General features: G+C 41.1%; 1 protein-coding gene across 1 annotated transcript; it reads left to right on the top strand.

Moving 5' to 3' along the window:
• The first annotated feature begins 1,332 nt into the window (after positions 1-1,332).
• Positions 1,333-6,833, top strand: Odaph (odontogenesis associated phosphoprotein). The gene is made up of 2 exons (XM_051198583.1): positions 1,333-1,393; positions 6,496-6,833. The coding sequence occupies exons 1-2, from the start codon at positions 1,333-1,335 to the stop codon at positions 6,831-6,833; spliced, it is 399 nt and encodes a 132-aa protein (XP_051054540.1).
• Positions 6,834-20,703: the final 13,870 nt, after the last annotated feature.

Raw genomic sequence — 20,703 nt, 5'->3', positions numbered from 1 at the left:
CCCCGCCATGATGACAATGGGCTAAACCTCTGAAACTGTAAGCAAGCCCCCAGTTAAATGCTTTCTTTTATGAGAGTTGCTTTAGTTGTGGTGTCTCTTCTCAGCAATAGAACAATGACACATGGCCATCTTCCAAGCAAGTTGGTGACTTAGAAGAAAGCCTACAAAGGAGACTCCCAGTTTTTCATTTTCATTTAAACAGTGACCATAGTGGCCACAAGGAAAGACACTTTTCTAACCCTGCCCCTTCCCTCAAGGGCAAATGCAGAGTAGAGAAGGATCATACATACACTTGGGTCAGAAGGGACGGCAGCCTCTTCAAACACCTGGGTTAGGAAACCTGTGCATCTCCTCTTCCCTCGTGTTTTGCTCCAGGAAGTCAAGCTGTGTGGTGAGGAGCTGTGCTAGTAACCTAGGATGGTTCCTTTCTGTGAGGGTTTGAATGAGAATGACCCTGATAGGCTCATATAGTTGAATGCTGGGTCCAAAGTTGGTGGAACTGTTTGGGAAGGATTAGGAGGCATGGCCTTGTTGGAAGAGGTGTGTCACTAGGGGTGAGCTCTGAGGTGTCAAAAGCCCACACCATTTAACTTAGCTCTGTCTCGGACCTGTGGATCAGATATAAGCTTTCAGCTACTGTTCCAGCACCATGACTGCCTGACTGCCACCACGATCCCCACCATGGTGGTCATGGACTCACCATCTGAAATTGTAAGTCCGAATAAACCCTTTCATCCTTAACATCAGTTCTCAACCTGTGGGTCGTGACCCCCATAGGGTCAAAACACACTTTCACAGGGGTCACATATCAGATATTTACATTATGATTTATAACAGTAGCAAAATTACAGTTACAAAGTAGCAACAGAAAGAATTTTATGGTTGGGGGGATCACTGCAACATGAGGAACTATATTAAGGGGTCACAGCATTAGGAAGGCTGAGGACCACTGTTCTATAAATTGCTATGGTCACAGTACTTTGTCACAGCAGTGGAAAATGACCTGAGAGACCTTCCCATGCCACTGAAAAGCAGCCACAGATGTAAGTAGGAGGTAATAGGTGGAGGACGTTTGGAAATGAAAGGATACATAAGGTGTCAGTGAGGGCCAAGTGAATGATGCTTGCCTGGCGTTACAAGAAGCTTCAGCTTGATGAATGCTATCTGGCATTTCCTTGAGTACTTCTCACCGGCATGCCATAAGTCCAGGTGGTTGTGGTCCACTATGCAAATGCTAATTGCCTGACTCAGGCTGCTGGTGACTCACTCACTCTTCCTTTAAAGAGGCCTCAGGTCCAGAGCAGTGTGAGTGCTCAGGGCAGAAGCGAAGCCATGGCTCCTGGATCCCACTTCTGGGTCCTGGTCTGCTGGTCGATGCTAACTGTGGCAGAAGGTAAGAGTTTGAGTTTTTACCTACTACTATGTGTGAGTTAAATAATTAATGCCATCTAGAAAGACAAATGTGGCTTCTATGATTACATATTTCCATACACTGGAAATGTTTATATCTGCTATCATCAGCTCCTGTGGTTAAATGAAGGGCTGAATTTTCTCATCTGAAGACATGATTCTAAGTCTCAGCATTTGCTCTGTGATTTGAGACACCTGTAACGTTTGTGAGCATTACATGTGAATTTCTCATATGTAAAGCAACAATATCAATATGCATTTCTGTGGGGTTAAAGAGGACCATTGATTTATATGCAAAAAAAAAAAAAAAAAAAAAATATAAAAACAAACAAAAAAAAAAACACCTCACATTAAAAGCACTACACAAATGCTATTATTGTTACTATGGTTACCAAGCTAACAATGCCAACCTGGAATTATAGCACTGTCTGTGAGTTCAAGGCCAGCCTAGTCTACATGGAAAGTTCTAGGATGGACAATCAGGGCTACATAGTGAAACCATGTCCCCCAAACAAACAAAAATATCATTTGAGATGTGAGATTTGATCTCTGAGTATGGCAGCCGAGGCTCTAGGCCCTCACTCATTTCTACTTGTCCTGGAATTGACTGCCCAACAGGGTCACATGTGCCCCACATCCCTATGCCCTCACCCCCCTCCATGACAGCAGCTATTCCCCTCCCACTTCATATCTGCCTTCTGCTTCAAGTGGCAGCATGTAAATGTGACTATAATAATGCATTTGCAAGTTCTCTAAAGATTTTTTTTTTTTTTAATAGCAGATCCTTTTCTCTGACATCTTCGGATTGTCATAGCAATCTGTATATCACCCACAGTGTATGCTCCATTCCATTCTGCATTGTGGATCGGTGTATGTGCAACATCTTTCCCATCCTCAGAGGCAGGTGCTGTCTTGTCATCTCTGCCCTAACAAGGAACATGCTAACTGACGAACCAGCTTCACTCACAACATACTGAAAGAGGCCTAGAAGACATTTTCTGGGCTCTAAATTCTGTATCTTTCAAATAAGGAATTTGACAAAAATAGCCAATCGTTCTCTGAGTGTACAAAGTGAATTAAGTTACAATTATTATGAGTCAGCTACCCACAGCACTGATACCTCTTTGTGGCTAAAGTCTGAAATGGTGTGGGAATTCTAAGACTTCAGGTGTTCTGTAGGGTAAGAATGGCAGACCTAGCCATCAAGCCCCAAGCTTGCCTCTCTAAAAATCACTACAGTTCACTACAAAGCAGCTATTGTCTGCCCAGTAAACCACAGAGCACATGTAATTATAAAAAGATCTTCTCATCGTTACCTTTTTTTTTTTTTTTTAAAGTGCTAGTTTTGGGGTATGTTATAAATTTCATGTCTAGACTATAATAAGCCCATTTAAAGTTGAAAGCCAAACTCAAAACAGTATTTTGGATTTTACTATACAGTACTATAATTCCAAATATAAATTATTATTTAAAACATTCTAAAACATAAATCAAATGCTCACTGAGTACCAAAAAAAAAAAAAAAAAATTGAAAAGGAACAGCCGATGTCTTCTAGCCATTTAGTGAATGCACCAAGTATTCACTGACAACACTGTCATCCAAAAGTGTCCCAGGGGCTGAGGACATCAGTCACGGCCAACAGTCAATAATCACTTCCTTGTCTACATGGCCCTACACTTATATAACGATGTGCTTAAGTCCTATACTTCCCTTGATGCACAGATTGCATATAAAGTATAAACAGACCTAAGAACTGGAGCTTGTGCTGTTAAAAATCCTTCCATAACATCCATAACTGTAACAGTTAACAGTGACAATAGCTAACTTACTAAATATGTACTGTGCAGTAGGAAACTTTCAGAACCATGAATATCTTATTTGGATAATCTCACAAGCCCATTGGATAGGCCATATTATTCTTTCCATCTTACAAATAAGGAAAAAGCCTCAGGGGTGACAGGATCTGCCCATAATCACAGTATTAGAAGCAGAACTCAGGGATCCTGCCTCTGGAACGCCACACTGCCCCACCTCTCCAGCTGTTTTTAATCAACATTCAAATATGTGACCTGCTTTGATCTTATTAAGCTTTCAGGATGCTTAGCTTTGATGTCCAGTGCTTTTGCTGGTGTGTCAGCATGTAATATGTGGAAAATGCATGTTAATCATCACACTATCTCCAATAGGTAGGAACACAGAAATTTTGCAATTGTAGAAACAGGAATATGTGGTGATATATTATTTATGATATATCAAGCTTCAAGATGAAGGTCAAAAAAGCAAGTAGCAGGTCACTAGCTCTTACCACTACCTCAGGCTGAATGGACTGACCCTGCTGCCTCTCCTCAGTGTGAATGGAGAATGAATGCCTGATACTGACCTTGTTCCTGACTTAACTACCTCATGAGTCCTGGGATTAAAGGCATGAGCTCTAGTTCTCATTCAGACTGATTCACTCTAATGTAGCCCTGGGTGGCCTTGAAGTCAGAGAGATCCATCTGCCTTTATCTCCAAATCCTGGGATTAAAGGGGTGTGCCACCACCTACTAACCCCTATAGCTAGTGGCTGACTTTGCTTTCTGAATCCTCAGGCAAGCTTTAATAAACCATAAATAATATATCAGCACAGAGATTTCTCTCATTCAATTTAGTTCTTCCACAGGCCTGTGGATAAGTGTGAGGCGTGTGAGCAAAGGCTGCTATGGAAGTTCTTGCAAGGGGCCATTGCCCAGCCTTTAGGCAGAGAAGAACTCCCTAAGGAGATCTGACTCTGTGACTAGATGAGAAATCTAGAGAAAAGAGGTAGAAAATGGAACTTTAAGCATCTGGAAGCAAATGTTAAGCCGAGGAATATTAAGGCTTTGCTAAAGTAGCATTTGTAGAGTGGAGGACACAGTCACGGTGTAACTAGTCAAATGTGTGCATAGTTTACAGCCCTCTTTAACAAAAGAATAACCCAAAAAGCTTATTCAGAACGCCCAGTTTTCTCTCTGGATTGTAACATTAAGTCATCTTGGAGAGGAAGAATTCTTCAAATAGTGACTGGAGTTTTGAAGGCCACTTTGAGGAGAAAACAATGATAATGATAATGGGAAGTAGAATGAGGTCAAATGAAAGGGACAGATGGGCGGGGTCAACAGAGCCAGTAGAGTAAAGCACAGATGTCAGTTCACATGGGTGGCCCATATGGGTGGGAATCATGACAGATTCCCAAACCAACCCTAGGGCTCTTGCGCTTTATTTTTATTAAAGTTTATTTTCATTTACGTGTATGGGTGTTCTGGCTGCATGGATGTCTACATACCACCTGAGTACCTGGTATACAAGAGGACTAGAAGAAGGCTTGGATCCCAGGAACTAGAGTTATCCATGGTTGTAAGCTACCATGTGTGTGCTAGGAATCAAATCTGGGTCCTCTAATGAGTGGCCATTGCTCTTAACCACTGAGTCATTGCTCCAGCCATGATCCTTACATTTTAGAACACTTGTGTTTCTAAGTAGTAGCCCAATATAATCACCATGTGATTAGTTTGCTGAGAAAATATCAAAACATATTTACATGGTCTTGTTGACTGCCTCAAGTGAGGGATAGAGGCAAGCTACACCTTGATCTTGGGCCCTTGTGGATTCCCAGAAGAGAGCACTAAACTACTAGGCTTCTTATACCATGGGCTGGAGAGATGATTCAATGGTTCAGAGCACTGGCTGCTCTTGCAGAGGACCTGAGTTTGATTCCCAGCATTCTCACAGTGTCTCACTGCCACCCATAAGACCAGTAGCTCTAATTCATCAGTGACTAGCTAGTGAGTGTGCTGAGTATCTATCAACAGCCAATCAGCCATACCCATGTATGGCTGATGTTTCTAAAGATTGTGAATAAAAATAGGAACTAAGGAGTCTGGTGGCTAGATAAGTACATCCAGTACATCAAATAAGCTCAAATCAACTGTCCTAAGGGGATGGGGAGAGGGGTACTAGGTTGTTTGTTTGTTTTTTTAATGTGTTGAACTCTCAGCTTCCTGTGGGATGCTCATGTTTCCACCATTCATGTCTGCCAGTCTTCTCAAGTCTAGATTGACATATTCTAAGCCAAAGGACTCAAGTTGGCACAGGAAAGAGTGACCCTTGGCTACATCCAAATTTCTTCTTGTCTGCCCCCCCCCCTTTTTTTTTTTTTTTTTTTTTTTTTTTTTTTGGTTTCTTGAGACAGGATTTCTCTGTGTAACAGTTCTGGGCTGTCCTGGAACTTATTTTGTAACCAGGTTGGCCTCAAACTTACCTGCCTCTGCCTCCTGAATGCTAGAGTTAAAGGCATGCACCACCACCACCTGGCTTATCTTCTAAATAGTAAATAAATTCCTTTTTTATTTCAGTAAGTTTTCCTTATTTTGTCATAAGTCATATACAAAAAAATAAAAGTATCCTCAAATCTTAGAACTACAACTTCACCACATTTTATACAGGCATACATATGTATGTGTATATGTTACTTATACCCAAATCTACTTAATAATCTCTGAGATCAAGGTGTAGAACATTGCTAAACACTGGTTAATCCCTCCATGAAATAACACTTGTGCTAACCCCTCAGATCAATTCTGGTCTGATTTTTAACCATAGATTCATTTTTCTTACTCTTGAACTTCATATAAATGAACTCTTACAATGTGTATGCTTTTGTGTCTAATTCCTTTTGTTCAACATACATGGATTCATCTGGGTTTCTAGATGTTAGCTGTTCTTCCTCTTCATCCCTGGAGACGAGTTCATCATGTAAACACACATGATTTATTTAGCTAATCTCCTATTGATGGGCGTTTGGATTGTTTTGGCTGCTATGAACATGCTGAACTAGTATTTCTGGATAAATAAGCATTTATTTCTTTTGGGTCAGCTCCCCAGATAGAAATGTGGATCACTGGGTGTGTTCATGCTTCATTTCCGTGGACCACTGCAGTTCACTTAGTCAGGCTTGAAGATGAGGCCGTGTTATTCTTCCCATCTCTGTCCCATCCTCACCCTGAGGGATCTAACTTTCTTCTGTTGTCAGGCCCATTTCCTGACCTACATTTTCATTTCCACAGGACAAGATGTGGTCACTCCTCCTGATGGCTCACAAGATAATGTGGCCCCTACAGACTGCCAGATCTTCACACTCACTCCTGTGCCCCCCACAAGGAAGCCTGCGGTAACAATGGCACAACCCAACACAAGGACATTCCCATGGACGTGGTTTTATTTTCTACCAAGAAGGCCTGGGTTCTATCTGAGGCCTCATAACAGACCTTTCCTCCTTCCAAACTTCAACCCCCGGTTCCAGTTCTATCCTTTCTACCTGCCACAAGGTAGACTTCCTGGGAGATACTTCCTCAGAGGCCAACTCCAGAGTAGAAGCTCATCTGAGGAGACCATAGAGAAATGAGAAGCCCAAACACACTGAAGAATCTGAGGAAGACAGTGACATTGTTTCTCTCCAGCCTAGAAATCACTTCAGAAGTCTAAGCATCCTCAGCATCATTGACTAGATTCGTTTTGTCAACAATGCAGAGATTTCATTACACATTTTTGCTTACAAAGTCTGGCAGTAACTGACTCATTCTTATCCCACAGGATATTAATGCAAAAAAAAAAAATTTAAATGGGCTGTTCCAATAATTTCTACCCAGACTTAGACCCAGCAGTATTAATTAACCCCCCTTCCAAATTAGAGTGAAGGACATTTTAAAGAGACAAGTGTAGAAATAAATGACGCTCTTTTCGTACTCACTGGGAAACATAGAGAATGGGTGAATCCATGAGAATTTTCAAAGAAATCATGATGCTTAGAGCAAAGAGTCTTCTAGAGAATGTGGCTCTAGGTCATAAATCAATTGTATGCTGAACTAGCAAACTCGAATTATTTAAATGATAATATCCTAGCTTTCTCTGATGTTACTTATATGTACTAATTTGATAAATATGCCATTGTTTCTCCTATAATCATCACAAAGACACAGATAAAACGAAACACTTCCCTTGAAACTTTCAACATGGTTCTAATCAAAGGCTTAGTTTTAAAATTTCCTGGATATTAGTTAACTCCAGGGACCTTGCGCTCTCAGGCAGATGACAAACACACGCTTGACTGCTTGACCTCTATGAAGCCCCACTTCTTGCTTGTATCACTCATCTTGCACCCTGCCTGTGTCATGGGGACCTGGGTTCTGTGTGCATGGCCAGTGGCTCGCACGTTCTCAAGAATTATGTTCTTGGCATGCTCACAGTACACCTGTAGTGAGATATTCACCTTATTCACACCTGTGGCATAGACCACACCCATTGGGGATGGAGACAGGGCCAGACATTACCTGGGGGAACTAAGTCTGAGGAAGGGGCCTCAGAGAGCTCTCATGCTTGTAGCACAGGGACAGGAGTACACCTGGAGGCATCCTCGGGACCAGGAACCTGTTGGTGCTCATCTATGTTCTAAGTTATTTCTCCATGAATAAACATCTATTCGGCCTATTTGTTTCTCCTGATCCTTATTAAATATTAATATACACCCACTGGTTCAAACCAACCTGGTGTTGGGGGGGTGGACTGGGGAAGTTGGGGGTTGCTTGTTTGGAGACAGGGTTTCTCTGTGTAACAGCCCTGGCTGTCCCTGGAACTTGCTTTGTAGACAAGGCTGTCCTCAAACTCACAGAGACCTGCCTGCCTCTGCCTCTCAAGTGCTGAGATTAAAGGCATGTGCTACTGCTGTCCAGCCCAACCTGCGTTTTGATTGGGGCTTTCTTTCTTGAAACTTTAGAACTTCTGCAAGTAAATAATCAACGATTAGAAAAAAAAAAAAAAAACTGGGTGTGGGGATAGGGCTGAAGAGATGGCTTGCTGCTTTTAGAGGACTAGGGTTCAATTCCCAGCACCCCCATGACTAACAACTGTCTGTGGCCAGTCTCAGGGGATATGATGCCTTCGGTAGGCACCAGGCATGAATGTGGTAAACATACATACAAAAAATGCATACACATACATTTTAAAAACATAAATATTCTTTAAAACTCTGAGTCCAATCCTCCTTGTAAAAGCCCTCTTTGTAAAAGTCAAGACAAGTCTGTGGGTGTCAGGGTGGCCTAGTAGCCGAGTATCCCCGAGGAATCAGGACCCCCAAGTGCCAGTGCACAAAAAGACAGGGGTTCATTACACGTTATGCATGAAGTCAACAGTTAAACTTTGGAAATGTCATTCACAATTTCCTTCTCTGTTCGGGACACGGAGTGTGTGGTGATGCTGTCATGAAAACAGCAGCAGTCTGTTCTAACCCTGGTCTCCATATGACCAGCACTTGCCTCCCTCCCCATCCTCCCTGATTCTGTTTTCTTCAGTGACTTTTTTGTTTTGAGAAGTGGACTGAGGACTTACCTTTTTAGACATAAGATAGAAGCTAGTTTCCTCTAAAACATCTTGCTGTAGGGGCTAGAAAGATGGCCCAGAGGTTAAGAGCACTGGCTGCTCTTCCACAGGTCTTGAGTTCAATTCCCAGCAACTATATGGTGGCCCCTTCTGGCTTGCAGGCATACATGTAGGCAGAACATTTCATACATAATAAATAGATAAAAGTCTTTAAAAAATATTTTTTGCTATGCATTTTTTAAATTGAAAAATTTCCAGTGGATTGATGGCAGCTGTATCTGCTAACTACCATCAGGGTTGGGTCTACATTAGGCAAATTAACAGAAACAAGGGAGAAAGCCAAGGCCAGTGTGGATTCTCTTTCTAGTTTTCTTTCAGTCACTCTGAGGACTGACTTACATTCTACCATTGCCTTACACGTCATACTTGAAAACCAAGTTTGCAATCAGTCCTGAAGATGTTCAAAGCCTTGAAAGACTATTGCTCTCAAAGCAGCCTGGTCAGCATTCCTGTCCCTCTGCCTTCAGCCATGACCCCAGTTTCGTTTTGGGAAGCAAATCTACATTAGTGACTCTGTCAACTCTTTGTCTCACACTCAGAGCTCCTGATGACATCATGTAGCAGTCTTGCTTTTGGGCCACCAACCCACTCCCAAATCATATCACAGAGAGTTATTATTGGTTATGAATGCTTGGCCTTAGTTTATGCTCATTTCTTGCTAGCTGTTACTTATTTTAACCTGTTTCTCTTCATCTATGTTTTACTTCAGGGCTTTTTACCTTTCTTTCATTCTGTATGTCGTACTCTATGTCTGGCTGCCTAGCCCTGAACATTACCCACTTTCTCCTTCATTCTCTTTCTCTTTTGAGCCTAGATTCCTTTTCCTATGTATTCTCTCTTCCCACCAGCCCCTCCTACCCCTCTACTGTTCATCTTTTACTTGGACCAGTCAGTGCCTTGGGCATGCAAAGCAACACATCTTTACATCATTAAATAAATGCAGCATAAACAAATGTACCATGTCACTGTCCACATGTCCACAGCTCTTTTTCATCATGTCAACTTTTCCAACTAGCCACTGTTCCACCTTGCTGACCTAGGAGTCCCCATCTGTCTAATGGCATCTGGGGAGCTCTGATAATACCAGAGGCTGTGAAGACATCAGGACCTCCCAGCCTTCTATATCCCCAGTGTGTTTCATAAACCCTGCAGCTTGGATAAATAGAATGCTCACAATGCTTGCTGAGGAGTACCACTGCACTAGTGGTACCTTCTGATGCCACATTTCAGTGTCCCCAGGCCCTTCCTATGTCTCAGGAGACTGCCTAACCCTTACCACACTGTGCCTTAACCAAAACAAACATACACACACAAAAGAGAGTGCAGCAGAGATGGCTCAGTGAGACAGGTTCTCAGTACTTCTAACTCCAGCTGCAGAGGACCCGATGCCTCTCACACCCATGGGCACCTCCACACATGTGCACCCACCCCCCCCACATGACCTTTTTGGATGCATGGATAAAAGGGACCAGATACTAGCTCTCATGTAAAATTAATTACAAATTTTAGCATTTTCCTCCTAGAGAGGGATATGGCTTATGGTGAGTAGGGCTTTACTGCCACCTCCTGGAATATAGCTTGGCAGAACCCAGCGTCCCACAGAGTTAACTGATGCAGCAATTAACTCCTAAGTAATCCCTGTCCAGTCAAGCATCCCTCTAGTTGAGAAGTGCTTATTTCTCATCATCATATTTACTAACCAATGCCTCTCACACCCATGGGCACCTCCACACATGTTAAGAGCACTGGCTGCTCTGTCCCCTTCTCTTTCTCCTGACTAGGTTGTTTCTCTCAATATTACTTTTTGACCCACAACATATTTTAGTGTATTCATGTTATATATAATTACCTGAATTTGACATTTTCCTTTATTGGAGGGGAGGATAGGAAAAACATGTACAGAGAAAAATATCCAGTATTCATATTCAAGCACAAATCTGCTTTGATCTCTTCTTTTTCAGGATCTTTCATATATTTAATTCATAAGAATTTAAATAGCCAATAAATATATAGGAAAAATTTGAAGATATGAAAACATCTGTAACAGCAACAATAAGCAGGAAACGTGTAAATCAAAGAGAGGTCATTTTCAGCCATCAGGTAAACCAGAATAAAATGTATTAATATTAGCTTTCAGGGGCTGGAAAGATGGCTCAGTGGCTAAGAACTGTTCTAGAGGACCTGGGTTTGGGTCCCAGCACCCACATGTCAGCTCACAACCATGTGTGACACCAGTCCTTGGATATCCAAAACTCCTTCTTACCTCCACAAGCACCAGGCACACAAGTGATACACAGACATCAATTCAGACAAAACATCCATACACATAAAATTGAAATAATTTTAAAACAACAACATCTAATGTACGAAAAAGTATCTGTTTACCTAGTGAGGGTAAGAATATAATTTGGCACAGTCTTTTTGGGGGACAATTTGGCAGAATCAGATGAAACTAAAATAAAGCATACCTTTTCATTCTGTTTTGTTTTTGAGACGTAGGTGGTTTCACTATGTAGACTAGGCTGGCCTTGAACTCAGAACTCTCCTGAATGCCTTTTGTAGCTTCAAATATTGACCTCTGGGGAACACTCTTACCTTCATTACTTTGCAGAGGCCATGTGGTTCCATGGATACGTTTCTACTAGCACAACCAGCAGAATCCCATTTCCTTTCATTTCTGTTAATTAAGGCAAATATTTAGCAGAAAATCAGTACTCAGTACCTTGCTAGTGAAGCTTTGTTTCATGATAAAAAAAAAAAAATCTCATTTCTTCTTCCTTTAAAAGTGCAAGTGATACCAAGAGTCTAAGCTGCAAAAGCTCATTTTTACCTATTAAAACTTTTATGTGTATGGATATTTTACCTACACGTATGACTGTATGCCACTGGTGTGCTGGTACCTGTGGAGGCCAGAAGAGGGCATGATATCCCCTGGAAATGGAGTTACAGGCAGGTGTGCACCAACATGTGGGTGCTGGGAACAGAACCCAGGTCCTCCGGAAGAGCAGCAGCCACAGCTCAGAACCATTGAGCCATCTCTCCACCCCCAGCTCTCGGCATCTAAATAAATGTTTAACAAATTAATTTATGACGTAAATAATTATAGTCATAATTTATGTCAACAGACACCCACTGGCTTTCTTACAAAGTACCTTCTTTAAAGCATCTAAGCCAAGGTAGGTCCATACAAAATATGCACACTCTCTCTGCTTTTGGTTGCTATTCTTATTACCACTGTAGAAGAGAAACATATCCATAAGGTCTGATTCCTAATCTTGAGGGACAAAGAGGAGTCAGCAAGGCGCTGACACTATGCTATTCCTGTCCACTGACTAGAGGTGTCATCCCAGTCTAGGGACAGGAAAATTGTGGTAACTTGAGATACAACATTTTCATTTTCCCAGTTCTATCTCATGTTAACTGACACAGCATTTCCCAGTTTTATTTGAAGTTTTCTCACCTCTACAAGAAATGATTCTATGTACCAAAGCAAAGAATTAAAAAAGGCTCCAAAAATGGGGGGGGGGCTTTTCATGAAAAACCATGTAAAATGACTATTTCTGTTTTAAAGAAAAATTGTGGTAACATATCAGGTGTCCCAAACTCATGTTACTGCTGGTGACACGTCAGGGTTTGAGGTAAGGCATTTCCAGCAGAGTTTAAGTAGCATTTATGCTGCAGATTAGTTACATCTTCATTTTATTTCATGTTTGAAACTAGGAAGAGGAAAAAAGTTAATACCAATTAAAAAGAAATACAAGAGCATAACTTTTTATACAAATAGAAGTGTTAAGGTATCCTTCTGTCATAAACACACTCAACACAAAACAATAGAGAAACAGTCCAACTCACAAGACATGTCTAAACCTTTAAAGAGAGCTCTAGTGGGCTTTATTTCCCAGCCCACTTCCTGGTAGGCTCTACTTCCTAGTAGGTCCACTTGTTTGCCCACTTCCTGGTGGGCTCTACTTCCTGGTAGGCTCTACTTCCTAGCCCACTTCCTGGTAGACTCTATTTCCCAGCCTGTGGTTCAGTTGTATGAGGAGGCCTTAAAAACAATTCAACCACATCTTCCAGTCCAGTCTGACCAGCAGCTTCATGCAGACTCAGCCGAATACAATGCACTACTAAGAGGAAAAAGCCAAAAGTAGGAGGGAAGCCTGCCATTCCAAATACACAAGGTGTCTCTACCAGCAGAACGGCATTCTAAGCCTGGGCCTGGGTCTCTCATACCGTTGCCAGACAGTGTGACAAAATGTCATTTTGTCACAATACTGCCTACCTATATCAACAGCTCTACAAGAAAAATTAACTTGACACCCAATGTCTAGAATTTCCACCAAAAAAGAGGAGAGAATTAACTGATTGTTTCAATTATATTTATTAATACCATATGGTGGTATGTATATTATTTGTAATATCTTAATTAATATAAATTAATATAAATTAAAACCATCTATCATGCTTAATTAGACAATATTTATTAATTTTAAAACACAGGTAGGCACAGCAAGCCCATCGTCTCCCAAATGTACTTAAAATAGCTTCACATTAGCATGTTCACATAAAATGCATTCTTAAAAGAAGAGACTAAACATCCACAAATTGACAAAAGCTATTATTTTGGTCAGCACCTATAGACTTGCTGTGAATAATCTTTAGTTCCATACCTAACAAAATATGATCTTCAACTATCAATGAGGACTTAGGAAATGATTTGTACTTCCTTAATTCTGCAGTTCACAAAGTGACTTAATAAGACAAAGCTACCAAACTCAGTACACAAGTTAAAAGGCAGCTGATGGAGCCTTCCTTGGCCATCAAGCTTATGTTTCCCATTAGCCTTTACCTGGGAACAGCACTAGGTGAGTTGGGCACCCCTCACAAGTACTTTCTGCTTTCCATGCTGCTGGCTGCTGGCAATATTCTTCAACATAACAGTAAAGTAATGGTATTTCAGTAGAAAGCCTACTTCTACTGATGTAGTGACTTTATCAGCATGTTAGTCTAACTAATCTCAGCAAACCCATGGTCAGAGGTTTAAAACAGCTTTTTAATAAAAACAGAAATTTAATTTAACTACTACCAACTGACTTTTATGTTGGAACCTTTCATTTTATCTCATCCTAAATGTCTACTCTTTGAGGTCCCAAGTGTCCAAGTTTAGGATTTCATTTTTAAGTCCCCCAGGGTAATGAAGAATTCTCCTTCAACTCTTAAGCTATGTTCTAGTCAGTGGCCTTTGGGGGCAGGGTGGGGGGGGGACACACTATTAGATCATTAGATAACAAAAAAAACCTACACAACTTCTGGCCCCCTGAAGAACTATGTTCTCAAATGATAAATGTGGGCCATGGCTGGAAACCCAGAAACCAAGACCCTGGAGTCATACTGGTCTTATCCTCCCACCCAAAATCTTGTAAACCTACTCATCAGAAAACATATGTGGAATGCAGGCAAATGACTATGAACCTTGGTAAAAGGATTTGGGTAAACCTAAGTATTTGCAACAACAAGACAATAGTAATGCCTGTGGGTCAAATCCACTATCAGCTTCCATCATAACCACTATCATGTAACTACAACCACTGTCATAGACAAGACTGGAGTCCATAAAAACTTCCCCAGAGCCTCTCCAGTTGAGGGATTCAATAGAGACTGGCCTCTCCAGAGAACTAGCTGGATTAATCAGCAGCTGTACACCATCCCTAATTTTGTATACCTTTTTCTTCAGGGAGAAGCTCAGTTCTTAACTCCAATATGTAGCTACAAAACTCTCCTCCACACCATTCCAGTCATGTCCTTTCACACAGAATGTTAGCACCAGAATCTCTCAGTACAGAGGACTAGCCAGTTCAAGTCATTAGAAACAGAAGGATTCTCTGCCTGGTTTGCATTAGCCAGTTCTTAGAGTAGTAGAGACCAGATTCCCATACCACACTGACCACACATCAACAACAAAGACACATCTAACCATAGACAGCAGTCGTACACCATCTTAATACCTAGAAGCAAGCTTTCTAAATGTGTTCTTACAGTTAAAGGAAACTTTTCTCTTACAGAGCCTAGCTTTTTTTTTTTTTTTTTATTTTCTTCAACTGTAAACATTTATATAGATAATACGCAAAGTTCAATTCACAAAAACATGACTTTTTATAATGATTCTTTCCCTTTTTTACTCACTTTTAATCTCAGATAACTGTAAATACACAATCTAACTAATATCAAATACACATTCATGTAACAAGAACCATATCACTATTCTTCCATGGATATATCTTGAAATAGCATCAATAGGTTGGAGAGGTGGAGGGTAATGGCAGGGGGGCAGGGGAACTTGTTCAATCTTCCTTTGAAGTATTTGGAAGGCTGTCTTGCCTTCTTCTGCAAAGCCTTTCTTGGAAAACGTTGGTAGTTGAGAAGGAAACAGTCAAACTGCAGATCTCTTCTAGGGATCCAGTGCTCTGGTTGAAAAGGGATGTCATCTCAGGGCTAGCAGCATCTAGAAGCAGGGTACACCACCAAACACTTTACAAAGAAGCTTCCTGGAAGCTGACTGTCTTGTTGCTTACTTTGTCATGTCAAATATGTTATTAATACTTTTAGATACTGTGTAGTCTAAGAAACTTAAAGATTTTAAAGACAGTCTTTAGCATAATCGCCAACTTAAACAATCATATGTAGCATACTGTCTCATTTTACCCAAACACTAGTTGTGCTGTAACAGACCTAAGATTTATAGGGCCTGCAACTTGAAGAGTTCATATGAGCTAACTCAATGGACTGCTTCTAACGACCTTTCTTGGGGCCTTGGCAGAGCTTGAGCAAATGAAGGCTTGCAATTTAAGCTTTGTTCACTTGAAAGTAAATTTAACTTTGACATCATAGGTGTTCAAAATACTTCATTGAGGTTAATAAATTAATTCCAATGACACAGTTATATGCACGTGATATTTTATCTTCATCGTATTTAACACAGAGCTAATGAGCTATTAAATAAGATCACATAGCAGATGTTCAAGTGGGACTAGGGCACTCAAATGTTAATTCTTATGATCAAGCAACTGTTTAATATATTGTGGATTCTGCTTTACTGGGACAGAAATAGCCAGAGAATCAGTGAATGGATCTTGCTTTACAAGTGCACGGGAAAAGACTGATTCTGGAGACAGAAGGCATTCTCCTGGAGGACTTGTCACCCTAGATTCACATTGTGTCAAATGCAGGTTAGCTTGAGAACAAATGTAAGCTCCATGGAGAGTGACTTCACCCCATAGACCATGCTCTCCCTGTTTTCCTAGGCCGCACACCTCTTCTTTGCCAGCAGTTCTTATGGGATCATGAAGAATTACACAGCTTTAGGTGGGAAGACTCAGACCTACCCTGAACAGGTTGAGTGGGTCTCAGTGCTGGTGTTCCATTCGAGGCAAATCACCCTCAGAATCATCGGACAGGGGTGATCCTGTTCCCTGTGAATTAATAAGAAAGCATTACAGGTTACTTATTATTACTTATTATTACTTATTACAAAACTCCCTCTACACAAGAATTCTGATTGTGTCTGCCCAGACCCAGATGCTCAGGACTTGTAGCTGAAGTTCTCTTGTGGAGAAAGATGAAAAGGACTTTGTTCCTATATTTATACACATTGTTTGTTTCTGAGGCCATTTCTTGTAGCCAGGGCTGACCTCCAGCTTAATATCTAGCCAAGAATGACCTGAAGCTCTTCTTGATCCAATTCCCCACTTTTGGGATGACAAGCATGCATCACCACACCTAGTTTATATATGTTAAGTGGAATGGTATTAAAGTTGGAGAGATGGATTCAATTCCTAGCATGCACATAGTGGCTCACAACATCTGTAACTCCAGTCCAGTTTCAGGGTCTCTGACCTCTCTTCTGACTGGGCGCACACATGATATACATATATACATACAGACATAACATTCATACATATAAAATGAAATATATATTTGGTTTTTTGAGATTTATGAGACAGAGTTTCCCTGTGTAGCCCAAGCTGTTCTGGAACTAGCTCTGTAGAGTAGGCTGGCTTCAGACTCACAGAGATCCACCTGCCTCTGTCTCCCAAATGTTGGGATTAAAGGTGTGTGCCACCACCACCCAAATGTGTGTGTGTAATGATTTATTCATTTTATGTATGAGTGCACTATCTGCTTGTATGCCTTTATGCCACAAAAGGGCATCAGATCCCACTAGAGATGGTTGTAAGCCACCATGTGGTTACTGGGAATTGAACTCAGGACCTCTGGAAGAGTCCTCAACCACTGAGCCATTTCTCCAGCCCCAATAAATATATTTTAAAAGACATTTTGGAGCCAGATGTCATCTCAGCACTAGAGAGGAGGTGAGAGGATTTTAAGTTCAAGGCCAGGCTGGGATACCCAAACCCCATTAACAAAGAGGAGTAACTGCTGATCTGCCAGGTGCACTATGACCAGTCTGTCCCCCTCACCCCAAAACAAAAGCAAAAGTCTGGTGGAGCCAAAGTAGCTATTACAACCGTTACACAAAGCCTAAAAAAGACGGCAGGGATCTTCAACACAGGCACAGGGGCTGTGGGAAAGTAACCAGTGATCATGTTAGGACTGAGTAAGACAGCATCTGAGGTGTGGAGAGCTAACTGTACAGAACTCAGGTGGTGAAGCTCTTGCAAGCATGAAGAGCTGAGCTGAGTCCCCAGAGTCTATGGGAAGGGAGGGGGGAGGGAAGGAGGGAGGGAGTAAGGGAGGAAAAGCTGGTTGTTGCGTAGCATGCTTATATCTCAGCAGTGGAGAAGCTGAGACAGGTGACTACCTGAGACACGCTGGCCAGCCACACTAACCTAGTCAGTGAGAGATCGCATCTCAGAAAACAAAATAGACAGACACTGGGATGATAATACAAACACATAAATATAAGAAGTGTGCATTAAAGAGAATAAACAATACCTCCAAGAAGTCTGGGACACATTCAAGAGGCTAAACCTGAGAATTTACAGGATAAATGGAGCAGAGGTAAAACTGAATGGAATAGACAAGATTATTCATTGGCACTGGTGAGAGGGGTGGCTACTACACAGAAGAAGAAGAAAGAAGAAAGAAGGAGGAGGAGGTGGAGGAAGAGGAGGAGGAAGAAGAAAAGAAGAAGAAAAAGAAGGAAGAAGAAGAAAAAAAGAAGAAAAAGAAAAGAAATTATCACAGAAAGTTTTCCAAATTTACAGGAAGTAGGCTTCCAGACACAAAAGGCATACACAACTTCAAAAAGACACAACCAGAAAGGAACTCCCCATGACATACTACAGTGAGAGTGTCAAAATACAAGGTAAAGAAATGATTCCAAAAGCAGCACAAGAAAAATGTCAGCGCAAAGGCAGGAATATCAGAATTATCTCAGACACTCATCAGCAACTATAAGAGCCATTAGAACATGGAGTAAAATATCTCAAGCTCTGAAAGGAAACAACTGTAACTGAGAATGCCTGCCAACTAGCTCTCAAAACTGATGGAGAAATAAAGCAATTCATGATGGCCACTCCATCACTACAGAAAGTTGGTGGGATACTTTACAAGAAGGAAGACAAAAGGTAGCAGTGGTGATGCATGCCTTTAAGGCAGGTGTGCAGCATGAATTCATAAAAGACCCCAGAGACTGGTATTGGGGTTCAAGCTTCAAGCAAAGCAGCCAAGCCAGTAGATCTTACCTCTACCTAGGCTGAACTGGCAATCTTGTCCTCACAATTCCTCAGAAGCAAAAGGCTCTCAGATCCTGTCTCATCCTCCTTATATTCTTTTCTCTGCCCAGCCATTTCACTCCTGTCACCACAGGTGGATCTCTGAGTTTGAGGCCAGCTTGATCTACAAAGCAAGTTCCAGAATGGCCAGGGCTACACAGAGAAACCCTGTCTCGAAACAAAAAACAAAAATAACCTAACTACACATAAACAAACTAGACTGGGGGAAGAAACAACCATGTCCAACACAGCAACTTAGCAAATTCTCAGAACTAACATAGCACATGTAACACATACATAAGAAACAGAAAACCCCTTTCCATAGCCACCTTAGTGTAAGTGGCCTAAACTCACCACTAACATGATAGCTGGAAAACCAGCATAGGACTGACCTACTAAATTCTATCAAGCTTCCAAGGAAGACCTCACACCAATTCTTAACTTGTTCCATAAGACAGAAATTGAAGAAAAACTACCAAATTCATTCTACAAAGCCAGTATCGTCTAATACCAAGACCAGGTAAAGACACACACACACACACACACACACACACACACACACACACACACACACACACACACACCAGACCTACTTCCTCAATGAACATAGACGGAAACATTCTGAAGAAATGACTTACAAACTGAATTCAGGAATACATTTAAAGAATTATACATCAATAGGCATAGTCGTGCATACCTTTAAACTCAGCATTCAGGAGGCAGATGCTGGTGGATCTCCCTGAGTTCAAGGCTAGCCTGGTCTACATTTCCAAGTTCCAGGAAAGATGACAGGCAGGGCTATATAGAGACCTCTTCTCACAAAAAAAAAAAAAAAAAAAGAAGGAGAAAGATTAGATATTTTCACTAAGTGGGATTTATCCTAAAGGCAAGGTTGACTTAACATGTATAACAAATGTGAAAGACAGAAATCACATATTATTTCAACTAACACTCAAAACTCATTTTACAAATGCTTTATACCACAAACATATAGCCAACTGCCTTAAATCAGTGTTCTCTTGCTATGAAGAGACACGGTGACCATGACAACTCTTATAAAGGAAAGCGTCAGCATGGCAGGAAGCTTGGCAGCATGCAGGCAGACAAGGTACTGAAGGGGAAAAGGGTTCTATATCTGGACCAGCAGGCAGCAGGGAGAGAGGAAGACTGGGCTGGCTTGGGCTTCTGAAATCTCAAAGCCCACCCCCAGTGACACACTTCCTCCAACAAGGCCACACCTACTGCAACAAGGCCACACCTCCTAATAGTGTATTTACTATTAGGTGATCAAGCATTCCAATCTGTGAGCCTATGGGGGCTATTCTTATTCAGACCATCACACTTCCTCTAAAGTCAGCATCAAGGATTTGCACTCTTCTTTCTCTTATCTGATATAGTGCTCAAAATCTTAGCTATAGTGATAAGAGAAAGACATAAAATGGATAGCAATAGGAAGGGAAGAAGTCAAACTATGCCTATTGTCAGATAACATGATTTTTTTTTTACTTTAAAGATCCTATTGATCTTTCAACTCTCAGATGCAATAAAACTTAAAAGTTACAGCATACAAAATCAATATATACGAACGTAGCCTTCATTTATACTAATAGCCTACTGCCCAAGAAATCAGGATATTAGGGAAAAGTATTCCATTCAAGATAACTCCTACTGGGCTAGAGAGATGGCTCAGCGGTTAAGAGCATTTGGCTGTTCTTCCAGAGTTCAATTCCCAGTAACCACATGGTGGCTCACAGCCATCTCTAATGAGATCAAGTGCCCTCACTGTATACATAATAAATAAATCTTTTAAAAAAGGATTAATAAAATAATATGTACACAAAAGCTTAAAAAAACAAAAAACAAAATAACTCCTACCAAAATTAAGTGTTTAGGAATATATCTAAGCAAAGAAGTAAAAGACCTCTACAATTAAAATTTCAAGATATTCAAAAAAGGGATCACAGAAGATACTAGACATTGTCCCTGCATGTGTAGAACTAATACTGTGAAAATGTCTATACTACCAAAATTAATATATAGAACTAAAGTAATACCTATCAAAATTTCCATGTCATATTTCATAGGCTTAGAAAAAAATCAATACAG

Source organism: Phodopus roborovskii, unplaced genomic scaffold, assembly GCF_943737965.1.
Source record: "Phodopus roborovskii unplaced genomic scaffold, PHOROB, whole genome shotgun sequence".
Lineage (NCBI taxonomy): Eukaryota > Metazoa > Chordata > Mammalia > Rodentia > Cricetidae > Phodopus > Phodopus roborovskii.
The sequence above is the reverse complement of the archived record's forward strand: the minus strand, read 5'-3'. Positions and strand labels throughout refer to the sequence as shown.